The sequence below is a fragment of the Gopherus evgoodei genome, chromosome 15 (assembly GCF_007399415.2).
Source record: "Gopherus evgoodei ecotype Sinaloan lineage chromosome 15, rGopEvg1_v1.p, whole genome shotgun sequence".
NCBI classification, from domain to species: Eukaryota; Metazoa; Chordata; order Testudines; family Testudinidae; genus Gopherus; species Gopherus evgoodei.
Window position 1 is genome coordinate 21,919,177 of NC_044336.1, and position 11,167 is coordinate 21,930,343.

An 11,167-nucleotide genomic window follows, 5' to 3' on the forward strand; every position below is an offset into this window, starting at 1 on the left:
CCTCATAGCCAGAACTTTCAAATGGGGGAAGGAACAGTGCAATAGGATTCTTAGTAAGGAAAAGGCACAAAAACAAAACAAAACAAAACATAGCCCTACCAAAACAAGACACTCTACTGCACATACTTCTCTTCCTAGAGAGAGGCTATGAGAATGAACACATGAAAGATGTCAGTCACACTGCTTAATATGCTACAGGATGGTGCTCAGATACTATGGTAATGAGAGAGGTGTAAGAACCTATACAGAATAGAAAAGAGAAAACCAAACTCTTTGTGTAAGAAAGAAATGCTTAATTTTTCAACCAGTTATTAGTTATCCTAATCCTACAAGGTGCTGCACTCCCTCAATTTCCACTGAATCCCACAGGATTTGAGGGCAAAAAACACCTTGCAGAAGGTAGTTTGACCTCTCTGAATCTAGCTCCAAGATGTTTCTTAGCTCTCAAAAGATGAGTGCCCCTATCCACAATGCATCAGTTTGGAAGTAGACATGCTGTCAGTAATGTATATGGACAATGGTAATATTAAGTGTGCGTACAACTAAACTCTCATTTCCAACATCTCCATATGAGGAGAGATTAAAAAGACTGGGACTGTTCAGCTTGGAAAAGAGATGATGCGGGGCTCGGGGTGCAGAATTTGATAGAAGTCATGAATGGTGTGGAGAAAGTGAATAAGGAAATGTTCACTGCTCCAGGCCAATGGGAGCTGCAGGAAGCAGTGTGGGCGAAAGGACGTACTGGTCACTGTTTCCAGCAGCTCACATTGGCCTGGAGCAGTGAACCACGGCCACTGGGAGCCGCGATCAGCCGAACCTGAGGATGTGGCAGGTAAACAAACCATCCTGACGCACCAGGGGCTTTCCCTGCACAAGTGGCGTCCCAACTTTGGGAACCACTGCTCTAGTTCATTGTGTAATTAACAAGTGAAATACTATAGATCATACCCATCTCCCTTCTCTGTCACTGACATCTGTCAGCTGTGGTTATCAGATGAAATAATGGATGACTTAACACCAGAGAATAATCTGCAGCAAGGGTGAGCATCCTAAATAATTCTGTGCATATTATAGAGGACAAAAGAATTTCAACCTAATCTTGCTCATCTGAGTCTCCCGCTACAGAATGTGATCCGTCCTTATTTTTATTATATTAATTATTTGTATTACCATAGCTCCAAGGAGCCTTAGTTATGGACGAGGACCCCTTTGTGCTATGTGCTGTACAAACTTTACCAGGGGTTTGGATTTTCTCACCACCCTAGAATGCTATGTAATATTAATTTTTAAAAGGAAAAGGAACTTGTTTCCTTTTTGAACACATAACTAACTGCTATTACTTCACTGTGATTCACTTTGAGGGCAGCTTGAGTTCAAAGAAATTTGGCTTTGACAAACTGCTTCTTCCAATAAAATAATAGATTGGACAAGTTAAGAGCTACAGTACAACATCATAGCTTATTCTATCAATTTCTTCTTTGAAACAGTTGTTGCAGCTGACACACGTATGTGAGAACAGGAAAATTATTACCTTGGAACATATACATATGGCTTTCTGATGATCCTGGTCCCACAGAAGTCAGTTTGGCCACTGACTTCTATGGGCGCAGGACTGGACTCCTATGAAAAAACCAGATCTGAAATTCAGCAGTTTTAAAATATTACGTTAATTTGCCAATTACGTAGATCCATAGGAGTATCTCCAAGTGCCTGTATACAGATGTGTGTATTTACTGACATGATAACAAGGACTCCACAGTTGTATACACTGGGGAAAAAAGGTTATATACAATGGGTAGCAAAATACTCATCTAAAAGTAACCATTTAAACAAACAACATAATGGACACCTTGATCTGTAAAGTAAATGTATTTTGTGACCATCTTTTATATTTTAACATGGAATGCTTACAATACTTTTTGAAAACACTTTGTATGTAATAGTATTTAATAGTCAAATATTGCATTCAGATATCGAAGAGGTATTATCTTTAAGGGCTAAATTCTACATTCCTAGACTACCCCAAGCTCTCATTGACTGCAATGGGAGTTTGTAGAGTGCAAGAAATGCAGGACTAGCTACAAATGTGCTATTGTCTGTACATTTTACTGCATAATACCAAAAGCACAAACATTATACATCATTGAAGTTTAGCAGATTTCCAGAAATGTAGAGACAATGCAGTGCTACATTTAAACTATGCAATACAAATTCACTGCAATAAAATCACTATAGTATTAGTATTCCCATTGCCTTTATATACATTTCTGCACCAAGGAGAGAGGGGGATGGGGGAAAGAAAGGCTGCAGGAAAAGAAACATATTCAAAGCGCCCTCCTGTGGCCCTGAAAGGTCTTAGAAACCAAATGATCTGCCACACTGACGAAAAGCAAAAGTAGAAACTTTTCTGAGTGTGGTTGTTTGCAAAAGAAATATGTTATGCACATTCAGATTTTGACTGACCTGAAGAGGCACCATCAAATGTCTGGGGCTGTTAGGCAAAGGATTGTCTATTTCCAAAACAGTATTTCCTCTCTTCTTTTAGCTTCGACCTCAGCAACATAAAGAACTAATAAAGCAGCATCTAATCCTTTTATTTGTGTGTGGCATTGTGCAACAGAAAGCTCCATCACCAATATACTCATATATGTATGCATTAGCCGGCCTTTAGCTGTCTAGCTATTTATTACACTTATATAGTTAGTGTATGTTTGTATCTATATATGTAGGTATAAGTAATCTATTACATATACATATTTTGATATGTATACCTTGCCATAAATGTGTATGATATTTTGCAGGCAAATAAAAAACACAATGTCCATGACCCAGAGAGTTTAGTCTGGTTGACAGAAAGCAACGTGACTTTAACATACCTTTTTCAATACTAAAAGCGTATTGATTAATAATTTTATCAGAGAGCTACACACTACAATTGTGAAGTTTAAGGCCATTTATTAACAATAATGTAAGGGAGATTTTTAAGTCTAAAGAAGGAAGGTTTTCATGTATTTAGAAGTTGGGTTTACTGGACAAATGCTTTATTAGATTCTAGATCTCAACACACATCGACCCTTTCAAAAAGTTTGATTTCTAAATTATTACAGCTATGGCAGTGAATTCACTACACTTACTTTCACTTACATAAGATTTCCTTATTTTGCAATGGAAACATGCTTCTCTACACCAATCACAACAGGAAAGAGTTTACTGTACAGATTAAAATGACAGTAAAATAAACACAAAATAACTAATGTTTTTCTAAGCCATCATTCGAAGGAGGGTGGGGAAGGACAAATAAGCTGATGTACTATAAGCATTATTAGTGAATGCACCTACCTCTTCAACTGTCAAAGGCATACAGATCCGGTACTCCTTCAAGAGCATATTTCTGCTGCAAACCAGCAAAGCTAGAGAAGAGTGGTTATTTCTGCACTCTGATCACGGCAAGAACAAAACCACAGAAAAATGAATTAAGCCCCTGGTCAAGTGTGTGACAATGTGTTCAAAAGACCCCAACACTATCATCCAGGAGAGATGACCCAGCAAGAAGAAAAACCAATACAACTGCTCCTTTCTTCCAGTACTTCCTCCTTCAAACTGAGATCATGTGAATTTCACACACATACATACACACAAAGAAGTCTCAAACATCAAATGCGATCTTTAAAGTCAAAGACATCCGCTGGAAATGTATTAAAACGACAGTTCCTTTTCAGCTATATCAAGACATGCCTGGAGAAACCAAGAAAAAACCCAAAACCAACCAGACTAAAATATTAATGTCACCAGCAGCAGCACATTGGAGCAGTGGCAGCAGCAAGGATGAGATGCTTACTTCCAAGACAAAGGCTTTATAACGTTTCCTTTACAGGCTGATAAACAAGGCTCCCTCTTCCTCTCTGTATTACAGCTGCTATTATGCACGCACCAGTTCTGCACTGTGGGGGAGACACTGGATCTGCTGCCTGATATTTCCCCCCACACACACACCTTTGATCCTTCCTGGAGCTTGCGTTTCCCCCACCACAGCTCAGTGTGTGTGAGTTGTAGCTAGCAGAGCTGAGGAGTCTCTGCAGCAGCAGCAGCAGCAGCAGCAGCAGCCTCAGCTCCGTCCGAGTGTGTGTCTGACATCAGCAGCCACAACAGGAAGGATGGCCCCATCCGGCCAATGGGGAAATGGCACAGCAAAGAATGTGGAGGATTTAAACAAAACAGCATGTCTCTCCCAGAGTGCCAGCAGCCAGCAAGGAAAGTGAAGGAAGCTTGCAAGTGGACAGCAGAGAGAAAGGAAATCCAAAGGCACGACTGGTTTTATTTTATTGCAGAATAATTTTGGGTCACATAGGAATGTGTAACTAGGAGTAGTGGGATGAAACTGAACTTTGGGAAATCGGGAGGAATTTCCCATCAGCAAAAGCTATTTAGGCTGTGGAATTGTCTCCCAAGGGGAGTGAAGGAAATCCCTTTGCTTGTCATATTTAAAAATAAGACTGTACAAAACACTGGAAAATGTTCTGTAAGTAGAGTCCTGCACTGGCAGGGAAACAGTAATGATTATCTAAAAGATCTGTTCAATCTCTAACTCCTAGGCTTTACATAGTATTGTTACGGAAATATGGAATAATTCCATTTTACCTTTTCGTAGCATTTTTTAAACTTCAAAACACTTTTCAGACATAGGATCCTGACTTCACTGAGACTGCCCAGCCTTGCCTTTGCTGAATGATGGTTTGCAGGATCAGGTCCTATTATTATCAAAGGAACTACAAGATGGCCTTCAGGAATTGGTGCAATGAGCACAAAGGAGATATAATAAACACAGGATGTAGTAGCCTCACCTACTTCCCTTTCGGTTAGTCCTTCATTATATGTTTGCAGGCTTTTCAACTTGGCTACAACAGTTTTTCACGTCAGTCATCAAACTTAAAACAGTCGCATAGAAACGTCAGTGAAAACATGTGCCTCTGTACTACTTTAGCCATAATAGCAGATCCAATTTTAATAGGCAAATTTTTCCAAGGCTTGGGAAGCAGCAATCAGCTGGTTAAGCCTTTAATTTGCCTGGTTTTTTTAAATGTGTTTTTCAGTGACATTTAAGGGTGTAAAGCTAATGTTAATATATTAATTAATATGTTAATATTAACAATAGTGTTAGTATGCACAAGTATCGGAGGTAGCCATGTTAGTCTGTATCCAGAAAAACAACAAGGAGTCCAGTGGCACCTTAAAGACTAACGGATTTATTTAAGGTGCCACCAGACTCCAATACGTCTTCAGAAGTGATCTTTTACCCACAAAAGCTTATGGCCAAATAAACCGGTTGGTCTTTAAGGTGCCACCAGACTCCTTGTTGTTAGTATGCACAAGAATCTCTTGACTTTTAATGCTGGCTGTGAAACTGAAATACTGTGTGGCCTTAAATTCTGTACCTCAGTTTCCCCACCCCTAAAATAGGAATAATAATACTTACCTATCTGTGAGAATAATTTGAAAATATAAAGTGCTGTATAAATGGTAAATAGTACTGTAATATTCCTGCAATTCTGCATTTTAATTTAAATAATTTACAATATTTTTAAAAGTGTTGCAACATCAGGTTTATAGGGATGGATATAAATTTAGCTCGAAAATGAAATAGGTATGCCATAATGAGAGAGAGTGAAAAATCTCAGTTCCTTTTTGGCAATGAACCTATCGGTAAACTTAGCCCAAGGGGAACATAGTGCCATCTACTGGAGCAAACAAAACACTTCTTTATTTGCTTGCATTGATGATAGAGTTATACATCCACTTTGCCCTCCCTTCACACAGTTGTAAATAACTAAGGGCTTGGCTACACTCAAAACTCCAAAGCACTGCATGGGAGCGCTCCCGCAGCAGCGCTTTGAAGTGCGAGTGTGGTCGCAGTGCCAGCACTAGGAGAGAGCTCTCCCAGCGCTGCAGGTATTCCACCTACCCATGAGGATTAGCTTGCAGTGCTGGGAGCCGCGCTCCCAGTGCTGGGGCACTGTTTACACTGGCGTTTTGCAGGGCTGTAACTTGCTGCGCTCAGGGGTGTGTTTTTTTCACGCCCCTGAGCGAGAAAGTTGCAGCACTGTAAAGCGTCAGTGTAGCCAAGGCCTTAAGGCAATGGAGAATCAAGGCTCTAGGAATTTTACATAGAGTTGTGTCTCAGTACTTTGGATTCTCAGCTTAAACATATGAACAATGCACTGCATTTCCTCCATATCAAATGAGTCCGCTATTGCAAACCTGGTAACAAACCATGTGCAAATATCAGGCTGTAGTCATTATTTATATCCTTGGTATTGTACACCCAGGGAAGATTGTTCCAAAGACATATCATCCAATTTCAAGTTTCAGTAAGTAAGAGCTCAGTCCTCAAACTCTGAACCCTATTGCCTAGAGGATGAGGGGTCGGAGTGATGGGTTTAAAGGATCCAGTCATATAAAAATAAATGCATTATAAAGTTGCAGAATACCAGAAAGAAAAACATAATGTGACACAAAACAACCAAAGAAAGACTGCATGCAGAGCAGTGAGCAGGGGGACAGTATCTGGGACATCACCTCTAATTTGGAAGAGACTCACTATGTAATCTTAAAACTAGGGTTGCATCCTACCCCTTTTGAAGTTAATCGAAGTTCTGCTATTAGTGTCAATTGGAGCAGAATTAAGCTCCTAAACTTTTTGTGTTTCAGACCCAGCTGGAAAATTAGGTTAAGACTGGTTTCCCATTGAAAACCACATGCTGTTTCTGCATAAAGCCCTGATCTTGCACCACTACAGTCAATGGGAGTTTTATCATTGATTTCAATGACCTTAGGCTCAAGCCCTAAATTAATTTACTAGCTTCCACCACAAACCAACCAAACATTATAGTCCCTTTTAATATACCATAGCGAAAATCATTCTCACAATTTAGTAAGCCAAATTCAAAAACTATGTCAAGCGGTCCCCAACATGGGCCTACATGCGCACTGCAAACGTAGCATTAATGTACACCTATATTCTGGAGAGCAGAAGCCTCATACTCAGCTTAGTGCCAGCAACAGATCTTTTTGCCAGGACTATTTTCAGATCATGTGATGTTTACACATAAACACACAAACCACACCTACTGACCACTAGCCCCACCCCAGAACACATCTCTACTGCTACTGTCTCTGAGGGCCTGAGAAAACTTCTACCTGAAACTGGGCAGCGATTTCTGGGAAGCAGTGTCAGCCTGAATCTGGTCCCTTATTTTTTGCAGGCTGTCAAAATATATTACTCAGACTTACCTCTAAGTTCACCAACCACATCCTGAAATACAGCATGCTGTGTGTGATAAGAGAAGAACTTCTTATCCTCATAATTTTCCATTTATGCTCTAGGAAAAAAAAATATTGGTTAAATCTGCTGAATGCCAAACACAGCCAGGACTTATGGAACTAACAATAAAAGTCAAACCATCTTTTCAGATATTTTATTGTTTAATAAATACTGAATTAAGGGACTGGCCTGCTGGATCCATGCAAGCAATCAAATTTGGAGACAAAAGCTGCATCCTCTGGTTTCAGGATTGCAGGTTTTATAGGATATCTTCCTCAAGTGCTAGAGCAGGGATTGGCAACCTTTGGCACACGAACCACCAGGGTAAGCATCCTGGTGGGCCGAGCAAGCACCCTGGCAAGCCGGGCTGGTTTGTTTACCTGCTGTGTCCGCGGGTTCAGCCAATTGTGGCTCCTACTGGCCATGGTTTGCCACTCCCACTGGCCGTGGTTCGCCGCTCCAGGCCAATGGGGGTAGCGGGAAGCGGCAGCGAGCACATCCCTCGGCTCACAATGCTTCTCGGAGCTCCAATTGGTCTGGAGCAGCGAACCACAGCAGGTGGGAGCTGCGATCAGCCAAACCTGTGGACGTGACATGTAAACAAGCCGGCCTGGCCTGCTAGGGTGCTTACCCTGGCAGGCCCCATGCCAAAGGTTGCCGATCCCTGTGCTAGAGGAAGATATTGATAGTATGAATTAATTTTCTTCCCTCTCCTCTTTAGGGCCTGATCCAAAGCCCCTGAAGTCAATAGGAGCTGTTCCATTTACTTAATTAGCTTTAGATGAGGATCTTGGTTCCCTGAAAGCTCTCTCTCCCTATCTATTGAGTCTTTGGCTATGTCCACACTACCACTAATGTTGACTAGACCTATGTCACTCAGGAGTGTGAATATTCTACCCCCATGATGACTGACATAAATTATGCCATCATAAACACTTGTGTGACCCACGCTATGTCTGCAGGAGAGCTTCTCCCACCAACATAGCTACTCATCTACCATTCATTGAGGGTAGCTTAATCATGTCGATGGAAGAGCTCTCTCCTGTCGGCATAGAGCAGCTACACAAGAGATCTTATAGCGGCACAGCTGCATCAGTACACCTGCACCATTATAAACTCTCTACTGTAGACATAGCCTAAGACAATGATTAAATTAAAAAATGTATTTTCAAACATTTGCAACTTTTGGTACTCATGTTCCCCTTTAATCCTTATCCTTCCATAAATGTGGGGTGCGGGGGGGAAGGAAATGTGATAATACGCCTGTCTGATAGGAAGGCAAGGGAAAGGAATAATTAAAAGGAAAACATTATGTCACATTATCCCTAAAAACTTGAGTTTAAAGCACTGAACAACATTACTAACATCAATTTTTTTTCTCTCCTGTGGAAAGCACCTCCATGGAGTGCTAGTGCTTCAAGATACTTGGAGTCACAAATTCAAATAAATTAATAAAAATAAGTTGTGGAATTAGTTAAAATCACTGCCAATCACTATTTTGTTTTTGATGGAGTTGAAATTAACATAGCTGTTTATTTAAGGGCATATGAGGCTGTGTTCAGTTGGGGTGTCCACAATTGAAGACAGATGTTAATAAATTGGAGAGGGTTGAGTGAGGACCACGAGAATGCTTAAAGAATTGGAAAACATGTCATTATAGTGAAAGACTCAAGAAGCTCAATCTGTTTTGTTTAACAAAGAAAAGGTTAAGGGGTGGCTTAATCACAGGCTATATCCTCCTATATGGGGAGCAGAAATTTTATAATAGAGGGATTTTTAATCTAGCAGACAAAGGTATAACATTATCCAATAGATGAAAGTTTAAGCTTGACAAATTGAGACTAGAAATAAGGCAAAATTTTTAACAGTGAGGGTAACCAACCATTGGAACAATTTATCAACGATTGTAATGGATTCTCCATTACAGGAAATTTTTAAATCAAACTTGGATTTTTTTGTTTTATTTTATAAAATAAATGCTCTAGTTCAAACAGGAATTAATTCAGGGAAGTCCTATGGCCTGTGTTATGCAGGGAGTCAGACTAGATGGTCACAATGTCCCTTTTAGCTTTATAATATATGAATCTATATTTCTATCAAGACAGCATGGGTCAGGTTCTGATCTCAAGATACGATGGTGTTATTCTGAATTAACTCACATTAAATCAATAGAGTAACTCTGGATTTACATCAGTGTACGTGAGATAAAAATCTGGCTTTATGTCACAAAGGATTGGAAAATAATACAAGTTTCCCTTTATTATCAGTTTATCACATATGTGGCATAGAGTATCTTTCAGCTAAATGTTGTCCTTGATTTATAATAAAGATTGTTATTTTGTGTAGTAATAGACTTTTTAGTTTTTATTTGTTCCTGGACTACTTAATAAAGACCCAAAATCATGAGGAATTGTTTAACTCAGGATCTTTCTCTGTTGTTTGGCCGCACACTTCACATTCTGTGAGTTTCTCTACTGGATCAAAGTATGACAACACAATGTTTACAGTGGAAACTTATTTTGGAGTATTGCAATGCAATATGATGGCATCCTATCACCATATGACAATGCTACATCAAAATGTTCCAATGTTAGTATGATGTAGTGCAACGTGTTGCAACAAAATGCCACTACAATGTATCAGAACATGCTACAACACTTCATAAAAACTTCATCCTGGTGCTCTGAAACATCATCTCATTACCATATAGTGAAACATTACTGGATTAAGTGACACCACACTGCACAACAATGTATTGCATTAAACAGTCATTGTGTTAGATCAACATGCCACTTTACAGTATGATTTATGTTCCATTAACACAGGCCGAGATATAACTTGTCCTGTTAAAACATCATCACATCTCATCAAAGATATTGCGTGATGTGGTCATGTTGTATGAAAGCAGTGACACTCAGATCTCAGTGTTCCAGGAGCAAAATTAGCGATCAACATAACCCAAAAGAGCCACGGTAGTGTGAATTCATTGTTTCATTTACTATAGTACTATATATTCACATTTAAACAGTAGGAGAGGGGAAATATTTAGTTTATATATATTATTCTCACAGCAAAATGACTGACCAACTATTATTTTATCAACTACAACTGGTTAATAACATAGTAAAAGCATCTTGACTGGTTAATAATCAAATCACAGAGTGTTGTAGTATCATGCGCTGCAAAGAACTACAGGAGGAACAACAAGAGCCACTTGTGGTTCATGAGTCTCAGTCTGAGTAGTGCTGCATGAAAGCATTATCATGTTGAAACATGCTGCCATACAACAATGTCAAAGCATCATTACATTGGCATGCCACCTTAGTGATGAGATCATAGCAAACTGACACCACACTCAAATACTATCATCCTGCTACATCATGACAGCACAATGTTCAAGAATCATTGTGCCATGGTGAGATGGTACCTTCCGCTTGGGACCTGATGTTACACCAAAGTGATCCCACATGATAAAAGGGTAACATTACATTCATGTGCTACTCAGCACGATACTGTTTCGTAGGTTCAGTGTGTATCTCTTTGGAACATTATTGTAACCAGTGATTAAAGTAGATTGAAACAGCAAGGGGGGAGAGGCTGCAGGCCAACACTACTTACCTAACTCAAAAAACGTACGTGGGGGTGGGGGGCTTGGAAGAGAGAGGGAAGCCTAAAAACAGCAGCACCTCTCCCCTGCCTTTAGCTAAAAGCTTACTGACCGTTGCCCCTCCAGATTCGTTTTGCCCCTCCCCCACACCTGCTCCCTACCCCCACCCAGGGCCCTGCTCCTGCCCACACCTGCTCCCTCCCTAACATCCAAAGCCCTGCTCCTGCCCCTCCCGCTTGCCT

At 40.2% G+C, this 11,167-nt stretch overlaps 1 protein-coding gene across 5 annotated transcripts in view; it reads right to left on the minus strand.

Annotated features, from left to right (window-relative positions):
- Positions 1-11,122, minus strand: part of PITPNC1 (phosphatidylinositol transfer protein cytoplasmic 1) — a 203,251-nt gene extending 192,129 nt beyond the window's left edge. The window contains exons 1-2 of one of the 5 annotated variants that reach the window (XM_030533989.1): positions 10,937-11,112; positions 7,288-7,376 (exon numbers count right to left, since the gene is read on the minus strand). In XM_030533989.1, coding sequence (XP_030389849.1) covers positions 7,288-7,359 — 72 coding nt within the window. In that variant the 5' untranslated portion in view covers positions 7,360-7,376; positions 10,937-11,112. Of the gene's footprint in view, positions 1-3,339; positions 4,132-7,287; positions 7,377-10,936 lie in introns of those variants that run through there. The other 4 variants (XM_030533986.1, XM_030533991.1, XM_030533990.1 and 1 more) reach the window with 4 other exon arrangements.
- Between the last annotated feature and the right edge of the window lie 45 nt (positions 11,123-11,167).